This window comes from Lissotriton helveticus, chromosome 7, assembly GCF_964261635.1.
Source record: "Lissotriton helveticus chromosome 7, aLisHel1.1, whole genome shotgun sequence".
NCBI classification, from domain to species: domain Eukaryota; kingdom Metazoa; phylum Chordata; class Amphibia; order Caudata; family Salamandridae; genus Lissotriton; species Lissotriton helveticus.
The window spans coordinates 1,431,096,154-1,431,120,799 of NC_136068.1; the positions used below are offsets into that span (position 1 = coordinate 1,431,096,154).

At 44.9% G+C, this 24,646-nt stretch overlaps 1 protein-coding gene across 1 annotated transcript in view; it reads right to left on the reverse strand.

The window, feature by feature from the left end:
• DHRS7C (dehydrogenase/reductase 7C) overlaps positions 1–24,037 on the reverse strand; it is a 396,376-nt gene extending 372,339 nt beyond the window's left edge. Inside the window, exons 1-2 of the mRNA XM_078654773.1 lie at positions 23,903–24,037; positions 23,445–23,604 (exon numbers count right to left, since the gene is read on the reverse strand). Coding sequence (XP_078510899.1) covers positions 23,445–23,598 — 154 coding nt within the window. The 5' untranslated portion in view covers positions 23,599–23,604; positions 23,903–24,037. The remainder of the gene's footprint in view (positions 1–23,444; positions 23,605–23,902) is intronic.
• Between the last annotated feature and the right edge of the window lie 609 nt (positions 24,038–24,646).

Genomic DNA, 24,646 nt, shown 5'->3' on the forward strand with positions numbered 1-24,646 from the left:
TTAGCCTGTTACGAATCTGTAGATATTTCACGAAATGCTCTCTAGGGAGAAGATATTGTTCTCGTAGTTGTTCAAAAGATTTGAAATAACTAGCATCATACAAGTCGCCCACCACTCTAATACCTTTCTCCCTCCAATTATATACTACTCTATCCCACACATCTACAGGTAAAAAAAACGACGATGACAATGGAGTGTACCACGTTATATTTCCGAGGCCCAATAGCCCCCTAACTATACGCCAGACCTTATATGCAGCCACCATTGTCTTGAGACGGGTGTGTTTGTAATAACTTTGTTTCAGGTGCTTGAATTGACAATTTTTAGCTTTTACCCCCAGCAGCATTTGATAAATCGAAGGGCAGTCTGCAGGTCTTACTGGTCCTCTGCCGGTTAGTAAAATTCCCATACCTTGCAGCATACAAGCATAGTAATATAATGTAAAGTCTGGTCCCGACCAGCCCCCCAGCTTTCTTGGCAAAATCATAAAGCGCCTAGCCCTTCGTGCTTTTCCCCCAGACCACAAAAAGCGCATACATATTGCCTGTAGTTGTTCTAAACTTGTCTTGGGAACTTCTAAGGTTATGCATCGGAAAAAATACAAAATTTGAGGGAGAATCAGCATTTTTAATAGATTACATTGTCTCACTAATGAGAGATATAAGCATTCTGCCTGATCTAATTTGTTCCGAACACCGACTAGTAGCTGGTCCCTATTGGTTTTAACTAAAGAAGTTATACAAGCTCGTAACGTAACTCCCAAATATACCACCTCTTGACATAGTCTTGAATCAGTGTAGCTTGGTATATTTATACTGAGTAACTGGGTTTTAGCCGAATTCAGCTTGTATCCTGATGATTTACCAAATTCTACCGCCAATTGCTCAATAGCCTGCATTGCCATGGTGGGTTTGGACGTGATCACTGCCACGTCATCAGCATATGCCAACACCTTAACCTGGTATATATGAACCTTTAACGGAACTATATAGATGTTAGAGTCTAGCATTCTTAAAAAAAGCTCAATGTATAAAGCAAATAATAAGGGCGAGCAGGGACACCCCTGCCTAGTCCCCCTACAGATTTGCACTGCCGCCGATTCCAATACCATAGTACTAATCCGAGCTACCGGCTGCTGATACAGGACCTGTACTGATTTAATAAACTCTGGCCCAAAACCTCGACCCTTCAAATTATCCCACAGAAAAGACCATGCCACACGGTCGAAGGCCTTCTCGGCGTCCAATAAAATTAAACAAAAAGGTTCCCTCGTTGCTTTAGCGTAATCTAGTAAAGTTATCACTCGTCCAACATGACTAGTAGTACTACGTTGAGGGATAAACCCATGCTGTGTTTTTGATACAAGATCCGAAATAACCATGGAAAGTCTATTTGCTAAGATCTTCGAATATATTTTACCATCTACATTTAAAAGCGATATGGGGCGATATGATCCCGGTAAATTCTGTGGCTTGCCCTTTTTGTGAAATACCACTATTGTTGCTTCTTGCCATGTTTTGGGAGCTGAACCTTTCTGTGCTGCTAGCATTGTTGCCAGAAGATCTTTTTTTAACAGCATAAAAAACGTTTTGTATATTTCCAAGGGTAATTTATCTGGGCCAGCGGCTTTTCCCAAAGCCAGCCCGTTTATCGCTAATTCTAATTCTTCCAAAGTAATGGGTGCGTCCAGCATTTACTTGTCATCTTCCAGAAGATCCTGCAGACAGTATTGACTAATCATTGATGCAGCATTATCCCCGTTATACTCCTCACTCTGATATAGCTTCTCATAAAACTGCCTGAATACCTCCAGAATACCCTGCTCATCCTTGACAGTCACCCTTCTGGTCTAATACCTCGTCGATACGCTGGGCTGGCGTTTTTGCTTACTCTTTGGGCGAGGCGTCAGCCACTTGCCTCGCCATATTCGTAATGTATTTGTTTTTTAGCAAGAAATTTTTTGGCTGCTTCCTGGGACCGTCCTGACGCTCTCAGTAGCGGTCGCTCCCCACGCTCCCAGCTCTCATTTGGTATTGTTGGGCTGCGCTCTTTGCTCAGATCTGCTGCTTACAAATCTGCTGGCTGCTGTCTATCGTAGCGCTGTAGTGCGAGTAGCATTGTCGAAGATTAGAAATATTTTTAGCGCTTTAAGCCGATTTTAGCACTGTGCTTTCATTCGCGCTGTCCCAGTTGTAGCGCTATTTGTGTTGCTTTGTCTGGATATTGCATTGCTTGTTTTGTGAATCGATCATTGTAGCGCTTTCATCACACATTGTCTCAGCCTTTAATTAGTCTTTGTGCCCCAGCCTGTCTCTAGTTTCGTTTTCCCTGCCATTTTGTTGTTGTTGGGCCTCAGAGCCCGTCCTCTACAGCCCGCCCCGCCTCCCAGCTGATCCTCCCTCGCCCCTCCCCCTCCACTCTCCACGTATGACTGATGCCTCTGCGCGCAGCGTTCACGCGCTGCGGTCGCGCCCTATGCGCACCGAAGGCGCACTAAAGGTAAGCCCGTCTACGCCCATCCGCGCCTGGACCGCGCCCAGCGCCAGTCCCCCTGGTCCACGCAAACCCCACTCTACCCGCATAACGTACGACGCCGCTACCCTCTCTGCCCTTAACCCCGGACGCACACCACAATGCTACAAAGCCGCCCCAGGACACACCCATGGACCCTTCGCCTGCCACTCCTGCAAGTTCACCTGCACCAAGACCTACACCAGATCCACTAATTCCAAACACAGTTCCGACTCTAACCACCTGAAGTGTATTCTGCTGAACACCCGCTCGGTCCACAGACATGCCACTGAACTTTGGGACCTACTCGACACGTCTTCTCTAGACATCGCCTTCCTTACAGAAACTTGGATGAACACCTCATCGGCTCCCGACATCGCCATAGACATCTCGGACGCGTACAAGATCATCCGAAAAGACCGCACCAACCAAACAGGAGGAGGCATCGCCATCGTCCATAAGAACACCATCCGAATCACGACCAGCTCCGACGATAACCTCACTTCTGCCGAACACCTCCACTTCCAGATCCACATCGACCCCAGGACCACACTTAGAGGCACACTCATCTACAGACCACCAGGAATCCGCACACAATTCAACGAAGACATCACTGACTTCATCAGCCCACACGCCCTCAACTCCGAGAACTACATCCTACTGGGAGACCTCAACTTCCACCTGGAAAAGAAAAACAACAGCAACACCACCACCCTCCTAGACAACCTGGCCAATCTCGGACTCAAAAAACTTGTCGACACCCCCACCCACCTTGCCGGACACACGCTCGACCCCATCTTCACCTCCAGCAAGCACATCTCCTTCAACCACACCACAACCCTCCATTGGACGGACCACAGCTGCGTACACTTCAACTACAATAAGACTACGACCCACAACCCCCCACTACCTATTCCCCGAAGAAACTGGAACAAAATCACCGCCGAACAACTCTTCCCATCGCTTAACCAAAACCCTCCTGCCATATCATCGGATCCAAACGAAGCTGCCTCCAAACTCACACATTGGATCACCCACAGCGCTGACGAACTAGCACCCTTGAAAAACCACCAGATCAAACTAGGTAGCAAAAAGACCCCCTGGTTCAACGATGACCTTAAGAAATCCAAGAAGTTATGTCGTACTCTCGAGAAAACCTGGAGAAAAAACCCAACCACTGACAACCTGACCACCTTCAAAGCAGCCACCCGCAAACACCACCAATTGATCCAATCCACCAAGAAATCAGCATTCAAGGAACGACTCGACCACAACGCCCACAACAACAAAGAACTATTCATCATCGTCAAAGAATTCATCAACCCCACCGCCGGCAGAACGACATCACTCCCTCCCAAGACCTCTACGACTCCTTATCCTCTTTCTTCCACAACAAAATCACTGACATACATAACAGCTTTGAAAACCAATCCGAAGAACAGTCATCCCCACCCACCTTCGATCCAAAACAGAACTCACACAACCTTAGCGCCTGGAACCCAATCACTACGGAAGACACCATCCGCCTGATGAACTCCATCCACTCAGGTTCGCCAACCGACCCATGTCCCCACTACATTTTCAACAAAGCAGACTCCATCATCGCACCACATCTCCGCAATATCATCAACTGCTCCTTCAACTCCGCTACCTTCCCAGAAAGCTGGAAACATGCCGAACTCAGCGCCCTCCTGAAGAAACCCACAGCAGACCCATCTGAAATTAAGAACTACCGCCCCATCTCACTCCTCCCATTCCCTGCCAAAGTCATTGAGAAAGCCGTCAACAGTCAGCTCGCCGCCTTCCTTGAATCCAACAATTCCCTCGACACCTCACAGTCCGGCTTCCGTGCCAAACACAGTACCGAAACCGCTCTCATTGCAGCTACAGACGACATCCGAACGCTACTGGACAACGGAGAAACAGTCGCACTCATCCTACTTGACCTCTCCGCAGCCTTCGACACAGTCTGTCATAGCACCCTCATACAACGCCTCAGCAACGTCGGAATACATGGAAAAGCATTGGACTGGATCATCTCCTTCCTCACTGGAAGAACCCAGAGAGTCCGCCTCCCCCCATTCAAATCAGAGGCCAGCGAAGTCATCTGTGGAGTACCACAAGGATCATCACTCAGTCCCACCCTCTTCAACGTTTACATGAGTCCCCTCGCATTCATCGCGCGACAACACAACCTCAACATCATCTCCTACACAGATGACACCCAGCTGATCCTCTCCCTCACCAAAGACCCTAACACCGCCAAAACCAACCTACACGAAGGAATGAAAGAATTAGCCGAATGGATGAAGAACAGCCGCTTAAAACTAAACTCGGATAAAACGGAAGTCCTCATCTTAGGATCTTCCCCCTCTGCCTGGGACGACTCATGGTGGCCACCGGCCTTGGGCACAGCACCCATACCTACAGAACACGCACGTAACCTGGGCTTCATCCTAGATTCCTCCCTCTCGATGACCAAACAAGTCAACGCCGTCTCATCCTCATGCTTCAACGTACTTCGCATGCTCAAAAAAATCTTCCGTTGGATCCCCACCGAAACCAGAAAGACTGTCACCCACGCACTGGTCAGTAGCCGACTGGACTATGGAAACACCCTCTACGCCGGAACCACAGCCAAAATACAGAAAAAACTCCAACGCATCCAAAACGCCTCAGCCAGACTCATATTGGACATCCCCCGTCAAGCGCACATCACCGGCCACCTGAAAGACCTCCACTGGCTCCCCGTCAACAAGAGAATAACCTTCCGCCTCCTCACCCAAGCACACAAGGCCCTCTACGACCTAGGACCCGAATGCCTCAACACACGTCTGTCCTTCTACACACCCACCCGCCAACTACGGTCATCCAATCAAGCCCTCGCCACAATTCCGCTCATCCACAGATCCACCATGGGAGGAAGATCCTTCTCCTACATAGCGGCCAAAACCTGGAATTCCCTCCCCACTCACCTCCGCCTTACACAGAACCACCTTTCCTTCAGAAAACAGCTTAAAACCTGGCTATTTGATAAGTAATGCACAACCCTTCCCTAAGCGCCTTGAGACCCTCTGGGTGAGTAGTGCGCTATACAAATTCCTGAACTTGAACTGGGACCACCTCAGATTTACCTTTGCCTTCAAACGCGCTACTTCATTAATTTCGTCATCTATATTATTCCCTGTCTGTATCCCCACTATGAGCGCCTCTTCGGCCATGATCAACTCCTGATAGAGTGTCTTTATTTCCGCAGCTTGCTTTTTTTGGTTATACAGACCCACACTCAGTATCTCCCCACGAAAAGCAGCCTTAAAACAATCCCACACACAACCCTCATTACTGCTCCCCCGATTAATGTTAAAAAAAGATACAATCCACTCATTCATATGTTCAATAAAGAATTGTTCAGACAATAATTTGCGATCGAAAGAGAACTGTTGAGGTCGTTCCCTGGAAATAATGCTCGATAAAGTCAGTACAACTGGCCCGTGATCTGATGTCACTCTAGGATATACTTGGATTGCAGCCTGATTTAACATCCCTATAGAAACAAAAAAATAATCGAATCGAACCAATGTGCGATGTGGAAAAGAAAAAAAAGTATACCCAGGAGACCCACTCCTTAAACTCGAACAAGCGTCCACCAATCCATGAGCTCCCAAGAGTGCCTGTAGGGCTTTAAATACTCTCGGCTTCCTGCCAGTGTATCTCGCTTTTGCATTGTTTAACACGTTGGGTGCTAGATTTATGTTGAAATCGCCGCACATGATCAGTGGTGTGGGCCAAGCTGCTACTTCAACATTACGAAAGTTAAGAGTTTCAGCTTCATCTAGATTTGCCCCATATACCACACACACAGTAACTTTGGTGTTGCCCACAATACATTCTGCTATCGCCCAGCGTCCCAGCCTATCAGATTGTATCCTCCCTGTTATAGCTATGTGATTCTTACCAAGAATTGCCACTCCTTTGGCCGCCCCTGAATATTTAGTGCATACTATTAAATTGAACCCAAGTTCTGTTAACAGATGTCTCTTAGACCAAACCACATGGGTCTCTTGTAAACATATGATATCACATTGCAAAGCCCGTATCTCCTGTGTAACTCTTCATCTTTTCTCGACTGAGTTCAGCCCCCTGACATTCAGTGTGCCCACCCTTAAACCCCCACCTGCCATTTAGCCACTTCAAATTTTACATCTTTGATCCAGCTAATTTTCGCAAATTGCTCCCCAACAGCAACAAAATACAATTGTCTTACCAACCCTAACTCGTGTTATTTTCCTTTTCCACCCCTCTTCCACCCCCCCCGTTACCCCCTCCCCTCCCAGCCCCACCCTCCCACCCTCGCCACCACCCTTCACGAGGCTTAAGGACCATGTCCTCTGCGATGGAGAAGTGCCTTCACTGCGTATCATGACTCACCTTCTCCCCCCACCAATTTGGGGAAACAACCTTTACAACGCAACTTTTACAACGCACTACCATTACAACGAAACTTTTACAACGCAAAAACTTTTACGACGCATACCATTACAACGCATGTTTTTACAACGCAAGTACTTTTACAACGCATGCCATTACAACGTAAGTATTGGTAAGTATATAATTATGTTTAATATTTTATATGTTTTTTTTTTAAGTTTTCAGTTTTTGGGTAAAGGGGTATTTTTAGGGTTCAGGGTCAGTTTTCAGTTTTTGGGTAAAGGGGTATTTTTAGGGTTCAGGGTCAGTTTTCAGTTTTTGGGTAAAGGGGTATTTTTAGGGTTCAGGGTCAGTTTTCAGTTTTTGGGTAAAGGGGTATTTTTAAGGTTCAGTGTCAGTTTTCAGTTTTTGGGTACAGGGGTATTTTTAGGGTTCAGGGTCAGTTTTCAGTTTTTGGGTAAAGGGGTATTTTTAGGGTTCAGGGTCAGTTTTCAGTTTTTGGGTAAAGGGGTATTTTTAGGGTTCAGGGTCAGTTTTGGGTTTTTGGGGTACAGGGGTATTTTTAGGGTTCAGGGACAGTTTTGGGTTTTTGGGGTACAGGGGTATTTTTAGGGTTCAGGGACAGTTTTGGGTTTTTGGGGTACAGGGGTATTTTTAGGGTTCTGGGTTAATTTGGTTTTTTTTGGGGTACAGGGGTACAGGGTAAAAAAAAAAATATTTATTAAATTAAATTAAATTATATTGATTACAATTAATTAAAAAAATATATATTATATACTTACCAATACTTACGTTGTAATGGTATGCGTTGTAAAGGTATTTGCGTTGTAAAAACATGCGTTGTAATGGTATGCGTTGTAAAAGTTTTTGCGTTGTAAAAAATTCGTTGTAACGGTATGCGTTGTAAAAGTATGCGTTGTAACGTCATACATCCCCAATTTAATCATGTCTACACTCACAATCAACAGCCTTGCTTCAGGCTAATTATTTCCTCTTTAGGATGTCCCCCGCTAATTCTGCTTCGAGAGTCAGCAAATCAGCATTACATCATGCATATAGTATTTCCCTCATACACAAATAGTCAGGGGGATCAGACCTCTATCTATGACTAAGTCAAACCTTTAATCGTATTTGTAGGAATTCAGGCCCTTGACCCCAGTACACGAATTGCCTGCTCAATATTCCTTTACTGAATTTCCAATGCTGACTCCAGAATTAAATTTACCCTAAAATAGAAAATAAAAAAAATTAAATGGGGGGAACAGACCTATAATGTGGTATAGCCTAGAATCTAAAAGAACAAAAACATAGTTACTACTCCTACGCCCCTAACATCCATTTAGATTGCAACACAAACCCAATACCCTCTCACAGGTGCAGCATAACCATTTAGCCTATCTCTAAGGGTTCTGTAATTGAAATTACGTTTTCGCCTGTTTGTCCATTTGGTTTAAGTATAGTTGAGCCTCAGAACCAGAAGTAAAGTAGCGAGTTTGATTTTTGAATATAGTCTTCAGTTTGGCTGGATTTAGTAGCAAACATTGTGCGCCTTTTGCCTGGAACGGTGCAATCAATTTCCGCATTTGCCATCTCTCATTCACCGTTGTTGGGCAAAAGTCTGGGCGAACAAAAAACTCACAGCCACCCCCGTTTCTCCTTTTCTCTGGACGTGCAAGATCATACAGAGCCTCTCTCAAAAGAAAATTGTTCAGGCAGATCAAGATGGCCCTTGGATATGCTTTCTGTCCATTGTCCTGCCGACGATTCACAAAAGGAAACCTGTGTGCACGAATAATTTCAATTTCCTAGTTCCAGGATTTCAATTCCGGAAAGGCCTCCCTGAACACCTGAATAATGAAGCTGCGGGGGTCCGACCCCTCTTTGCCTTCCGGAATGCCCAGGACACGTAAATTATTACGTCTAGCGCGATTCTCGAGATCTGTTAGTTTCCAGTCTGTATCTGTCTTTGACTTTTGCAATGTCTCAACGGCCGATTGATGTTTTTCCAGGCTAACTTCAATTGAGGAAACTCGCTGTTCCACCTCCGTCACCCTGGTGGTTACCTCAGTACAAGTTTTCACAAGGCGCCTTTTGGTATTTTGAAGCTTTTTCACGGCTCCTTGTGTCCTCAAACCTTCAGCTCTGGTCTCATTCCGATGAGCCATTACACTTTTGTATATCAGCCCCAGAGTGACTGCATCTTCGTTGATCTCCTCCTCGTCCAGGATGAGCTGGTCACATGGAGTACCTTGGTTCTGATCTGAGTTACCTGCCACTTCTGGCATTTTCCTGACTGTCTCACACATTGTACCATGTACATAGCCATCATGTTCTTCCTCATCCGGCGTTGCACCCCACTCATCAAGGTTACTTAGGCTATCTTCATCGTTTCCTTCATTTTCCTTATCTGATGGAATGGTCAGATCTGACATTGAATAAAACTTTCCAACTGAACCTGCATATTCCGACCCATTGGCGCTCTCGACCCCCAGATAGGTATTTGGATCTATATCTGGCCCTGTAATATTGTCCGCCCCTTCCTCTCTATTGACAATTTCGATTTCTTCCGTCAATTCGGGCTGGGACATTACGAGTGGATCGTTATCAGGTAACGGAGCTTTCTGCGGGTCATATTGGGGTCCAACCGTCACATGATCACTATGAGGCACCGAGTTGGAGACGTTTACTTTAGACTTGTTACTTTTTTTATTGAAAATTGCTGGGACAACTCGCTGTCTGACTGCCCCCTCTTGTAGGACTTGGCTTGGCAAGATTGAAGCATTTTTTTGAGACTGCTGAGTGCTGGGAGCAGGCTGATTGGCTAATACATCCTGTTGCGCATTGCTTGTTCCCGTCAAATGTGGGCTTTTAAATACAGTCTCCACTGTTCCATCAATGATACAGGGTTGCACTGAGTTGTCAGCAATGTTCCCTACACCCCCCTCTGTTGGCATGCTCACAGGGGCTGATATGACTGCTGTACCCCGATTCCTCGTGCCACCTCTGCCTTTCGCCATTTATGTTTTCCAATCTCAGCACGGATATAAGAGCAGGTCTCTCTTCACACACTCGAAGCAGTCGAGCGTTTACACACTTATAACTTATACAGAAAATCCCCTTTGTAACAAAGCACTGAAGTACTTTATATGGCAAACAAGTGCAGCACCAATTGTTTTCTTTCAGCGTAGCTCACCGTTTTCCATATACCATACAAGTTTCAGCAGCAGTGGTTTACTTTTTCCAACGCTAGCAATAGCGTCCCAGCCGCCACCTTACAGTTCTCCTCCGTCGGGCTCAGACCAACAACCGGCAGGACCACAGCTGCGATGCGTCTGCCGGCTAACGGTCGGACACTCCCTGCTCCAAGGGCCGCCTCCTCCACAAGCCAGCCGCCACACCAAGCCGCCGACCTGCACCGGCAGCTCCGTACCCGGAGAACACCCGCTCGAAAAGCCTCGCGATCCACCGGCAAAAGACAATGTCGGTGTCCTCGGTAAGCTGCCGCTGTCTGCTAGGTGTAGGAGAAACTTTAGCAGGAGGGAATAATGGTGAGTCATGCAGGACGCATCTTACAGCACTTCACCGGCCACAGCAGCGGCCGCCATCTTGCCCCCATAAAATGGCTCAGCTCCTAATGTCCATTAAAAATAATGTTGCAACCTGTCCAATCTGCCATGCGAACATTATGAATCTAGAGAAAGGAAAAACCATTTGATGTGCGAATCTGTTTGAAGAATCCTAGAAGCCAACTGATTCTTCATGGTACCAAGATTCCTACAAATGGGGATCAACCATTTTGATCTTGTCCTTCTATACCCGGGGGGGGGGGGGGGAATAGCAAGTTGGGTACAGTTTCTTTCTCATGTCCACATGAAGAGCAGCTCATTTCCCTTGGGTTTAAGGATACCGCCCCTCCTGAGGTGAATACGCAAAGTGGTAATGTTCTGTATCTAAACTGTACATACAGTTTTTTTGTCCAGGTTAGGTTCATCAAGAAATGTTTCTAGAAGATAAGTATCTTTAACCAATAAAGAAAGGAAGTTGTTAAAGCGCCTTGTGCCTGAGTTACAAAAATATTAAACTTGTATGACTTGAAATGATTTTTTAGTTCCCCAACACTTATGGTTGACAGAAGCCCATAGGATTAAACCAAAGATCAGCCAGTCCATCTTTTCATCTAGGGTAATACCCAAATAGTCAAATAGATGGACCTGTTGAAGAGGAATACCCTCGAGGGTGGGGATTGGGGCGTGTAGTGTGGCAAACATGAGGGCTAGAACCCTGATGTATGCTAGTCTTGGGGCATTATTGTCACAACTGTTAAGAAAAGCCACTAGGTCATTTAGATATATAGTAAAAAGGGTGGGGGCCTACGCACAGCCCTATCCAACACCTCTCTTTACAGAAAAGCTTCTGTTACTTCTCCCAACTTCCCACACCGGACTTCTCAAAGGTATTTTTTATGTAATCTCTCAATGATCCCACACAAGTACGATGGGACATGCATCTCTACCAGCGGCTTCCACAGTAGAGATCTTGGGACTAAATCAAACGCTGCATATAACCTTCCCTTGTCAATATTAACAGTTTTCCAAAAGATTATCTGCAGCCTAAAATCCTGATCTACAGTAAAGTTGTTATCACAGAATCCCACTTGTAAGGGGTGGAGTATGTCATTCTCGTCCAGCCATTGCTGGAGCTTAGAGAGTATAACCCTAATAAAGAGTTTTTGAGTGGTATATGTCAAACTCATAGGCCTATAGTTGACTGGTTCCAGAGAACACCCCTTCTTATATATTGGAAAAATCTAAACCACTGTGACGACTTAGGAATACTTAGCCCATTTATAATGGCATTACACACCACTGTAAAATAGGGGCTCTGGATATCACTTTCTGATAGAAACAAGTCCCTCAGTATGTTATCGATGTTGGTGGCTTTATCGGAATCAATCTTCCTAATGAATGGCCTTCTCCACTGTAGTGTCTTGCACAATAAGGACAGACACTTACTTATGTTTCATGGAGCTTTATTCTGTACCTCCTTACTCGTCCCTGTCCCTACTCTAACTGCCTCTCTAGCCAGTCCCTGGCTCCTCCTGTTCCTGTTCCTAGCTCCGCCCCCCTAAGCACTAGACTGCATTGCACAATGTTACAACTCCCCCTTTCTTAACAAAATGAAAGTAACTTCTACTGTGTTCGTAATTTTCCACTCAGCCACCTGAGTCGGCAGACAGCATGTTTGGGCCGCAGGAATATGTCTCCATGCATGAGCTCAGATTCAGTCCGTTCTTCAAACATCAGTAATGTCGAATCAGTGGTGGGCCTGACTTTGGTCGATCTTTCTGCTATCTCAACACGATCATCCTTGCCCACAGGAGTGCATCCTTGAAAATGCAAGACATTGTGCGTGAACCGCTTGTTCTCAGATTCCGCAGTTGTCATGGTTCCTTTATGCTATGTGACTGCTGATGTCACTGCTCGGTAGTGGCAGTCTGTTCTTTTTTGTGACACTTGTTTTTCTAGGCATCCGCTTGTGGTTTCACTTCTTTTGCCCTTTCGGTCAGGGGCAGCAATGCCCTCGTGTTCACGGTCCTGCATATTGGACGATAAGGCATTATCTGAACTGAGTGTCCTGGTTCGGTTTTGGGACTCCTTTGCTGGCTCTATTTGTCCTATCTGCTCCCACTCGCGTTTGTAAATGTGAAACTCTTTGAACATCGGGGCATGAGCAAGTTCCGCTCTTGTCCCCTTTTGTCTTTGTGGTGAGGATCTATCTTTGTCAACACACTTTGCCTTCTTGACGGAGTGATGAGACGGTCCTTTCCCAAGCCAGTGTATAGTGTCCCATATGGTTGTCTTTCTTCTGAAAACCCTTGGAGTCAACCTCGCAGACCCTGTCAGGGGTGACGGTACCCTACTCAGGTCTGTATACGACTGCAACTGACAGGACAGGTTGCTTAACGGGGTGGTCGAATGTTCCGAGCCATCGGCGTGAGATATGTTGCTTTGGACGGGTAGACCATTCTCTCAGTCCAATGTCCGTTCAGGTGATCGATGCCATGGGCGTTGTCATGAACTTGATTCTGTTGACCCGAGTGATCGTACCGACATGTCTTCTGAATCAGGGAAGTCTCTTGCTGATTTCCTTTGGGACCATTCTTTCAAGTGTGTTTTGACTGATACACTTCTTGAACTGGTAGGCTGTGACGAACTGCTCTTAGAGTCAGAACTGTCTTTGGGACATTTCTTGGGGTATGTCTCTCGACATGTCTTCTGTGCTGTTTTAGTGGAACGATTGTCTGACAGCCAAGCGTTTATTTCTTTTGTTCGATCCCAAAGCCTTTTGTCGCTGCCCCACTCGTATGAGGTTACTTGTCTCCTCTCAGTTCCCTCATTGTCACGGGTGTCCTGAGTGTGCTTGCCTGTCCCTTTTTGGTGTCTGAGTGAATCACCCCGTCTTATGAGGTTTCTTTCTCCTTCTCGCTTGTTGGGGGCCCTGGTGTCTGTGTCATGGGAGTGGTGTTTTCCCCGGCTACATACTTCTTCTGACTTGTCTATGAAGATTGGCGAACCACAGGTTGCTCGGGTGTGTTTGTGTATCGGCTTCCAGAGTTGACATGACTGGTCCGGTGTTCTGTAGCTTGTCTTTCCTTCACACTTGTTGAGTAGGCTGTCATCAATTCCATCCGTGTGATCTGTCTCACTTGACTCTTCTTTAGAATAGTTTGTACCATTTGTTGAATGACTCCTTGAGGTTGAATAACTCCCTGAGGTTATGTCAGTGGGGCTGTCATAATCCAGGATCATCCCAGTCTTTTGTCTTCGCGTTGTTGACTTAGAGTATTTCATGTCACTTTGTCTCTCCTGCTGTCTTGTCTATAGTCTGCCTTCGCCCTCCCTCTTTCTGGTTTCGTTTGCCTCTTGGGTTTTATGCTCTGACATGAGGGATGTCTCCTTTTGCTTGTCTTCCTTTCTTGCATTGAAATGCAATTCCCTTGACAATTCTCTTGCTTTGGCTCGCTCTCCAGCTTCAGCCCTCCTGATGATTTCCTATAACAAGAATTGCCTTTGAAGTATCTTGCGCTGTGCGTCTGGTTTTAAACAGCTCTCAATTGCCCGGAGACGAATCGCTTCCTCATTTGTGAATGTATTGAATTGACAGTATCGTACCAACTTTTGTAACCTCGTTATGAAGTTTGGTAATGATTCCCCTGGTTCCCGCCGTGCTGCATTGAAGACGATGCGTTCATGATCTACGTCTTCCTTTGTGATGAAATGAGCACGTATCGTCTTTTTGAGTTTTCTATATGTCCCTGTGTCCTTTGCTGAAAAGGTTCTGATTAGGCGTCGGCCTTCGTGACCCACAGGTTGAAGTTGTAGTAGTAGACGTTTGCTATCTCTTCGCTCTCCGGTTATGTCAAGAAATGCATCCAGTGATTCCAACCACCGGTTCCATTTGGGACCCAAACTTTGGTTGCCGGTCTGTGTCACTGGGGGTGGTACTCCAATGCAGGGGTTAGATTCATGTGTTTCTTCTCTCACCGACATGATGGTGGAATGTGCTGGTATGACAATGTCACAGGACTGTTCACTTTGCTTCCTGTCTTCTTTTGCTGACTCTCCTCGGCCAATAGCCTTTGTTTGGTCGTTTCCTTCGATTTTGGTAAGATTCGCCTCTCCCGGTGACTACGGTATGTTGTCCGCCCCGGGCGCGACTATCTCGGTATGCTTCAGTTAGTTAAGCTTGGATTTCCTAAGGTCATATGGCCACCATTCAGCTGCACCATACGTGACTCGTGGCTCCGTGAATTCCCGCTTTCTTTGGTGTTGCATGCTAACTGCAGGTGGTCGGTGGCGCTTCCGCACCGATACGTGGCAACATTGATATCTTCCTCTTGCGTTTTGTTCCAGACTAGTGCAGGTTGTCCAGCCACTTGGTTAATGAGAGACGGCTTCTTTGATATTTGTTTATTCCTGCTTCTGGATCATTTGTTTCTTAGCTTCTTCTACTTTTAATTATCTGTCTTCATGTGGTACTGAAGTTTACTTTGGTACTTGCCTTTGCTTGTGCTTGTTATGTTCAGGATCTGCATTTGCTTGTGTTTGTCGCATTCGAGATTTGTACTGGCTTGTGCTTGCTGTGTTTATTGTTGCCTTGGCTTATGCTTGTTGCTAACGTCACTTCGATTCATCACACTTCTTGTTGCTTGCATCAGTGCTTGATTGTGCTCAAGGTCGTCTTTGTTCGTTACTTGTGCTTGCTCATACTTGTTTCATTTGTATTTTTTGTCTTTACCAATGCTTGTTTTGCTTACTGTTGTCCTTGCTTGTGCCTGGTTGCTTGTTTCAGCTCTTTGCGTTCGCTTGTGCTTGTTTACATATTGCACTTCTTGCATTTACTCGTGCTTGCTTGTGTTGGCTCTGGTGTTTGCTCGTGCTTTCACCCTTTTCTTTGCATGTGCTTGTTTACTTGTTCAGCCTCTTGCATTGGCTTGTGCTTATTTCCCTTTTACATTTACTCGTGCTTGTGAGTTCAGTCTTGTCTTGGCGCGTGCTTGTTGTCAAAATACATTTGATTCATTGCATCCTTGGTTACTTGTGCTCATGCTTGTTTGTCTTTAACGCTAACTTTGCTTTTTTCTTGGGTTTGCTTGTGCTTGTTTTGGTTCAGGTCTTGCATTTGTCACAGCTTGTTGTGTTTGCTGTTGCCTTCGTCTCTTGCATTTGCCAATGCTTGTTATGTTGCTGTGGATTTGCGCTTGTCAATGTTTGTTTACTGTAGCTCTTGCACTTGCCAGTGCTTGTTGTGTTACTGTAACTTGTGCATCTGCCAATGCTTGTTGCTCAGCTTTCTGTTGCAGTTGCCTGTGCTTGTTTCTCTCTTGTAGTTGTCTTTGCTTGTGCTTTCTATCAAAACTGGATGTCGCCTGACTCCAAAATGGACGCTTCTTGGCCTCGAAAGGGGATTGGTGGAGACAGCCTGACTTCAAGATGGCCGCCGTACTAGAAATCTCGTTTTCCACAAGATTTTGGCTCCCTCCACTGCACTTCAGTCACCGGCAGACTTTAGACACTTACCCAGCAGATGAGGTCCACGCCGGGTGCTGGGGCCTTCGCTTTCTACCGCTTCCCTTCACGCAGGATCTCCTTCCAACAGGTAGGACCGGGGTGAGCTCCCGACGTCGCTACCGCGCCTGCAAATCTTCACGCATCTGGGGTAGGCACCCGATGCTAGCGCTCGGCAGCGCTTCCTCCGCTGCGTCACTTCGGCGCTCGACCGCGCTTTGCTCACTGGGCTTCCTCAACGCCTCACACACTCCTGAGCTACTGTAGCATCCAGGTAAGATCAGGGTGGGCTCCCGACTTCATTTCTTTTAATCGCGGGCCATTTCACCGACCGTGTGCCATGTCACATGGATCCGGGGTGAGCTCCCGATTTTGGCACGAAGCAGCGCTCGGCTTCGGTTATCTTCAGCGCTCGACCACGCTAATCAGCCAGGGCTCCACGCGATCGATGAATCGCGGAGCTGAGGCACTTACCGCTGGCCTTTAGCTTTAGGCGGCGGCTTCAGTAGGGCACACATGTCGCGACGGCGATTACTTCTCTCGTGCTGCCCGGGACAGGACGTTTCTCTTCATCAATTCAGGGATGGCAGGTTGCAGCATCCCACCCTCGTCGCCAGCTGTAGTGTCTTGCACAATAAGGACAGACACTTACTTATGTTTCATGGAGCTTTATTCTGTACCTCCTTACTCGTCCCTGTCCCTACTCTAACTGCCTCTCTAGCCAGTCCCTGGCTCCTCCTGTTCCTGTTCCTGTTCCTAGCTCCGCCCCCCCCAAGCACTAGACTGCATTGCACAATCTTACATTCACCTCCAGAAATCAGGGGGCATATTATCGAGAAGGGCGTTAAAATTATCGCCGATTTAGCGGCAGGAAACTGCCGCTAAAGCGGCGATATTGGGCTTAAAAATATGCCGTTTAGAATTCACATAGAAGCCCATGTTCACACTAGATGTTTCCTGCCTCTAAAGCGGCGATAATTTTAACGCCGTTTCTTGATAATATGCCCCTTAATTGGGTGGAAACACCCCTTGCTCCAATCCAGCTCAAAATGAGACCGAGTTTTTGATATTTCCGCAGATATTTCCTAGCCAGGCATTATTTGGCATAGGTTGGAGAAAGGTGCTATCCAAGCCTCAGCTGCAACATTATCTATCTTAATGATTCCCTCCCTCTAACCTGTTGCTATTAGGCTCCAAAGGAGGGTTTAGTTGTTGTCCCTAGCAGCTTCTAACAAGAGCCCCCAGGTTTGGTTGTCCCAATCCCTTTTGGCCTTTCAAGTTCAGTATTATAGGCAGCTCTTCTGAGTTGTATCTCGCCCCTCACAATGCCCAAGTCAGCTGCAAGCTCCAGGCAATCACTACCCCGGTGCGGAATACCATAGTTTTTTGTAGCTCATATGAACTTTTTTTAACAATGTAATTTTGTCTTGGTCAAGAGAAGGTAGATTCAAGGTTTTAAAGTTCTGAATCAATAGAGAATTATATGGGCATTACATTTGCTCAAGCTTTATGAATTCCAGTAATCAAGGAAAAGCTTCCTAAGAATGTTAAAGCAAAGGTGGTTCTAAAATATCCCGACGTTTAATTTTGGGGGAAATCATCAAGAGAAAACATGGTTTGATTAGAATGATGCTCTTTAGTTTAAAATAAATCTGGGTAGGCCTAGGCTGGCGTTACACATTCTAGTATTTAATGGGCCACCAGGATGATTTAATTGAATGTCTAATAATTTCATAATAGCTTATGCTTTTCCAGCTGTAGGGTATGCTCTCCCGTTTCCCCCTTGCCATCAAGATGCCAGTGATATTTTGATAGGAAAAAGGTGAATGTGTTACCTTGGCACAGACGTTATGATTGCGAGATTGGTTTTAAACCTTGCTCATCTATAGATTGTAGTCAATTAAATGCCATCACAGAATGAGAGATAGAGCATCTTGTTGTTGTGGTGTCAGAAGCTTTCTATCATGCTATAGGGCGACGCTTTGTCTCTCATAAAGTCAAACACTGGCCAAATTCATCCATTAGCTACTTTTCAAAGACATTCCCACAAGCATTGAAATATCCTGTTGAACATTTATCAGAACTTTTATAACAGGGATCTTGTCTACTAAAGATAAACTAGGGAGGACGTCTAAAGTGGATTCATGCATATATATTTATGAATGTCTTTTACAAAGAATTAGAGTTTTAGTAAGCACATAGAAATTGCTAATCTTAGGGTTAAACAGGATATTAACAGTATGTGTAATTTTGCCTTTCTACCGAAGCCAAGTAGAAACTATAACTCATATTTCACAAGTTACTGTGTAGTAACGACACATGAGGTTATTATCTAATGCATAGGAAGAAATACTAGCACATATGTATGCTTTTTTTTGTATGTGTGGTTTTCAGAAATTACCGGTCTCATATCCTATATACAGAGAGTCGGTTATGCAGAGATAGTGCTGATGAATTGAAATTCATAATTGCTTAAGATATCTCTTTGTCTTATAGGAGTTCACCACATTCGACTGACCTCACTAAACAACCAAAGTGACATGACAGAGTGGTGGAATCCTGTGTCTATATTTTCTCTCTCGCTTCATTTCTCTTCCCCATTTATGATACTGGCCCTCATATTTCTGTATATTTGGTCATTGGTGGAGGTGGAGAGACTTGTAAAAAAGCATTGCTACACACAAGGTTAGTGCAACCTGACACACAATCTGGGGAACATCAGACACATAATGGAGGAAAATACTTTCACACAGATTCCTGTCTCCATATCCAGGCATGCATTTGAAACAAAAGGATTGAACAGACCTCATACACAATACATTTTGCCTTCAGCAGAACCCTGATGGCTATGTACACCAAAGTCTGGAATTTGACCCCATGCCCAGAATAAAATGCCAGCTCCACTTGGCTTTAAGTGCTGATCTCATTCTTGCCCTAACTCCATAAAGACCTCAGAGGCAAAAAAACAAGGTGCATAGTATAGAATTGTAAGATATCAGCAAGGGTGTATCCCTCACAGGGTTCTGGGTGGTATCAAAGATAACATGAACTTGAATTTGATATGCTTTCCTTTTATTTCAATCACAATCTCTGGACACCAGGGATTCACTTGGTTTACAGGCAGTCATCCACAATATTACATAGAGTGTTTTAGAATATGGCAGTGTCAGTTTATACAGCCTAAAGGGAAACTATGGACAGGAACAGGTCAGTTCTATAGGTAGACAACTGCAGCCAGCCACTTAGCAGCAACCACAGGAGGGAGCCAGATTGCTGCTGGTAGCAGCAAATGCAACAGGAACAAGCATTGGCATAGCCAATAGGTCTCGCCTTTGGGACCATATAAGTGTTTAGATATCCAGCACAATATCCTTGGTGCAACAACATCAAGCGTTGCATGGCTAAACATTTATAAGGTCCCAAAGGCGAGACCTATTGGATATGCCAATGCTTGTTTATTTGTGTGCTTTCCGAGAACGTGATGACAGCTTCTGAGCACTAGCCCACTTGCTGAGCTATTCTACCCACATTGGCCTTCATTACGAAGACTCAGTAACTTTGACGTATTTATTGTTCCCGAGAAATAACGACACCCTGGGATTCTCATTTATTAAATACAATATTGATAATTTCAAGGGTTCTGGTGTTTATGGAGCATTCATTGCAGGTAGACTTTGTTACATACCTCCCCAAAATCTGTACGACATGATGGTTACTGCTTTTTTTCAGTAAATACATTTTGCCAGGTTTGGGTTGGTGCACATGAATTAATCAGGGGAAATATCTGCCTGTTGATTTTTTAATAAAAAATGGCATATCTCTGACACCTATGTAAACAGGGGTTTGCACAGGTGTCAACGTTTTACGAAGTGAGCGTAAAGAAGTGAGCGTAAAGAGGACCCTAGTTTTAGAGGTGGGCGGGGCACTAATAGCTCGAGCCAGGCTTGAGCATGAAGTCTGGCTCAGTTGGATGTCCGTTGGAACCGCAAACCCAAAACCAGGCAGCTGAGCTTTCATGTGGCTTCTGTCTGCCTCCCTCTACCCAGGAAGATATGGTGTCAGGGAAAGAGCTAACGGTTTTGGAACTGCCGAACCAGCTTTGAATCTCGCGTTGGCGCAACTTCCTGTGTTTCTGGGCAAATCGCATAATCTCCCATTGCCTTTAAAGAATGAGTATGACCTAGTGTGTAACTGGTACCCACTCAAAGACTTAATGTGAAGTTCGCATTATAAAAACGGCAGAAAAATAAATAAAGAAGCTAAAAAAAAATCGTTAACATAAAAAGGAAAACAAGATATCCGATTAGTGACTAATCTGTATAAACTGTCACCATGAAACATGGATAAATCGCGGATTACCTCCTTAAATTGTGTGATCTTAAGCAAACATTTTACTTCACCAAAACGCCTTTTTCTTCATTATGCATAAGAAACCACTTTTGAATATGTGAGTTCAGTTCCCAGACTCGTGTCCTGGGGTCTTTCCCAAAGCTAACACACTCTTTGTGTGCCCTTCACAAAGTCATTGCGTTAATACATCATTTGTTTCCCCATTCATGCATTTGTGCGTTTATCCATTCTCCAGATAATTGGCTTATTCTACCAATCACCTACTCACCTATGCCAAACTGGCTATTCAATGAAGAAGCACTTCCGCTTTTAAAAAAGCCCGACCTATCAGCTTTGACAATACTTATTAGGAAATGAAGCCACACGTTTGTTTTTTCACAATCACCAAAAAAAACAATAACATTTTCTACAGTTTCCCCTCATCTCCTCATGTTTAAGATGCTCCTGCGACAGAATTTAACATTGTTTTTGAAGCAGGTAGTTGTAATGCTGTCTTGGAATGAACACTGCTCAGGCTGACAGACTCGGATTGCCCTTGTGACTCGCCCAAGGTGTATAATTTGTCACTCCCATCTATGTGAGAATATAGAGAATTTCTGAACCAGCACCCCCCTACGCAAGCGAATAAAAATGAGCATTAAAACAAAACGTTTTCAGTGCAAGAATATAAAGTTTCAAGTTACCTTTCAAGAACTGGAACCCCACTATTCCATCGAGGTTCAGGTCTTTATAAGCTTTTTCCAGGTAGGACGTGCTGTTCTGCATAGAGCGGATGAGTTCATTTGGAAGTTTCTCACTTTTTGCCGGCCCCAGAGTTAGCAACGCTAGTATGACAGTTAATAAAAGCGGACCCATAGTTGGGATAGGAAGTAGATGTGCACGGTACAGGTAAGGCGTTCACCAGGATGCCCGCACTGGCAACGCAAAACGTTTCTCCCTCAAACACATACCTTCCTATTTCTCTCAGTTAACAGAACGACAGGCGGGAACACAACTTAATTAATTGACAAGAGTGGCTCAAGGCTACCGGGCAGTAACACGTGTTAAAAGACAAGGGAAGTGTTTTCGCTTTTTGGTCGCCCTCTAAAGCTTCCTCAGGAGCCACCTGACCCTGGATTCAGCAGATTAACACCAGTGACGGGATTATGGACAGCATGAAACATGATAGAGAGCACAGTATTCAGTAAGTAGAAAGCTGTAGAGTACAACAACCGCCCTCTTGGAACTTGGAAGGATTCCTGCAATTCCTATGCCCCCGGAAAACAGGGGAACAGAATAGAATCAACAGATTAGAAACAAGCTGGTGGCTGGCAAAAGCAGTACTTTTCAAACCCAGCTACTAAATTTCTCTCCAGGGTAGCGCATGCGCTGGCACTAGCGAGACCTAAAAACGGTACCTAAGACAAAGAAGATAGTCTTCAATAGGCTTCAGGACCACTTTTGACTCAGATTGATCATTGTTAGGATACTGCATCTATTTAATCCCTCTTCACTACAAGTAGACATGGATGTGATTGAGAAGGAAATGTGGCTATTGTATCAAGAGAGGGTGGCACAAAATATCAAGTCATTTAGGGTGAGAAATCTCCTCATGCAGACGCTGGACATAGCCCAAGGACTAGTCCATGCATCAAGCATGTGCCGATTAACAGGAAATAGTGGTCTAACACTTAGTGTCACTGTCACGGCTTAGCCTCAATGCACAATTACAGTAATATCATGAGTCATGTTATGAACACATTCATTCTTTCAGACCAGATCTGTGCAACACTTAAGACATATTTCATAGTCTAAAATGCATACATTTACTGTGGAGACATTTCAGTTAGTGCATGAGCTTCAGAGTTTGGAAAGAGCAAGAAGTGGGTACTGCACCCTGCCTTTAAGCTGTGTTGTCTACAGCTCAAAGAGAGAATTTCTTATTTAAGGCTTGCACTTTAGACAGTGCAATGTCTCCAAAATTTCGGCATAGCAAATCAGCACACTCTTTCATAATATGACCTCCAGGTTATATCAAGGAAATGTGCGCGTGTGTAAACAATTTGCAAATTTCTCAACAAAATCTTGAAAAAGCTATGAGCACTGGCCCTACTGCCAAATTAGACTAAATCAAATAAGTACCAGCTCTATTTCCTTATGTGAATTGCTTTGAGATATGTACAAACCCCTTTGCACAGGAGCATACTTCTTTTGTAACAACCCAGGGCATATATCATTCAGTCAAGTAACTGATTCTATGCGTTTGTAATGTCCAAAGCTCATGCTTGTAACTCTGAATTTCTGCAAGGTTATGCACAACTCCAGGCAGCAAATGTGTAAAACAGTGAGCACTGATTGTCTTTCCCTGATTCAGAGATGCCCTTTCTGAAGTTCATGTATTAATTCGGAGACATTCAGAGTTAAATCTATGGTCGTCAGTACAACTACAAAAAGACAGGTGCTTCACTCTGTGCCAAGCCAGGCCAGCAGTTCATAACATGGCACTTAGGGACATATCGTGATGGCTCTGCGCGGAATCACGCACCTGTTATTTTCGCTCTATAATTCAAAACTATTACTCACCATTGCTCCGAGTTGATGCATGCACTTTAGACAGGCCAAATAGGAAACAGGGAGACGCAATCTCTGCTCACTATTTCCAACTTGTTTAAAGTTCGTGCATAAACTTGGAGAAATTCCGAGTTCAATGTTTGAACTGTAGGGGCCTCCAGCCTAAAAGAACAGACGATCTGCTCTGCTCAGAGCCAGCATTAGTCACCCCTGCTTTTTCTTTAGGAATGTTGAACCCTATTGTGTGAACTTCGTTAAAAAAATACCATGCATTTGGACTTAGAGAATTCATGTTTCTACAAATTAAAACCATTCAGGGATCACCATGAGGAAGTATCTCCTTGCATAATATTTGAAGCAATTGTCCCTGGCAAATACGACATCACCATATTTTTTAAAAACTTGACATTACAGCATTCCGAATATGCGATGTTACATCGAATGCGATACTTGGGAATACCACAGGCTACTTGTTACTCCAGGTAGGCCGGTGTGCTCCCACCCGAGAGACTGACAGAGAGGAAGATGCTACCGTACCTTTGCCGAGCCCCGATATGGCATCGGTTATCACCACCACTTTGTTCCGCACAGCTGACTTGGACATCAGTCTGACAACTTCTCGATAAATGTATATGATCCCACTGATTCCAAACAGAAGGAGCGGCAAAACCAGAAAAGCCAAGACGCCCATCGTTCACTGCAGAGGAAGAAAACGCACGTTTGCTTTACAGACCGTACGCCAGGAACACAACAGTTAATATCTGACAATATTTACACCACTCCCAATCGAACCGTTATATCGGAACCGTAACGACTATGGTATAAATGGTGGAAGCAAAGCTATTTTTAGATTGCCAAGTTACTGTACGTTTTGCTTATGGAATGTTTAACATGGGTTAACAAATAATAGGCAGACATAATTAGTAAACACCGTTAAATATGCATTATTTATTACAAATATGCATTCCAGATTGTTTTGACTGCAAAAGACTTACAGTTGCCAGGAAATATACGGGTCCTCGCTTTAGATGGAAACTTCTTGGGCGCGCGCCGGACCCGTCATGTATGGAGTCCTGGGGATGTAATGGCTAATTTTAGATCCCAGTCAGTCACAAACGGGAGGCGGTAAATATAGCGTGAAGCCATGATCCCTGCGAACACATGATTGCGTTCTCAGGTTTCAAAGCATTTGCCTGGGAGGGATGGGAACAGGAGGGCTGCCCTCTGTAGCTGCTCACAGTCTCCCCCTCTGACGCGTCTCGAGAGTGCTTTCAATTGTCCTGGAATTAGCCTTTACTTGAGTGTTTGCATTCAATTCATTGTTATGTGAGCAGCACGTCTCGTGGGAGTACAGAGTTTATTTAATATTTCCGTGTACCAAAGTGTGATTCACAAGCGCCTTAGGAAGACTTGGGAGAAATGCAATATCAGCTGCAAGAAAGACATTGAATAACATTAATAACAATAACAACAATGATAATCATAATAATAATAATTATTATAATTACTTGTTTTTTGTGGTGCCTAATACCGCACTCCCGTTTCTAAGCGCTGTAAATTATAGATGATGACATGTTTTAGAATAATCTTCTGAGATTTCTAATAATATGAGACACCTTCAAGAATTCACGTGTCAAGACAGGTTTCTCGAGACCAGGGCACTGCCAAGGCATGGTGTTTTGCTCCTGTTTAAGAGACAACGTCTCATTTCATCAGGTGTAAAAAAGAAATGCAGCCAC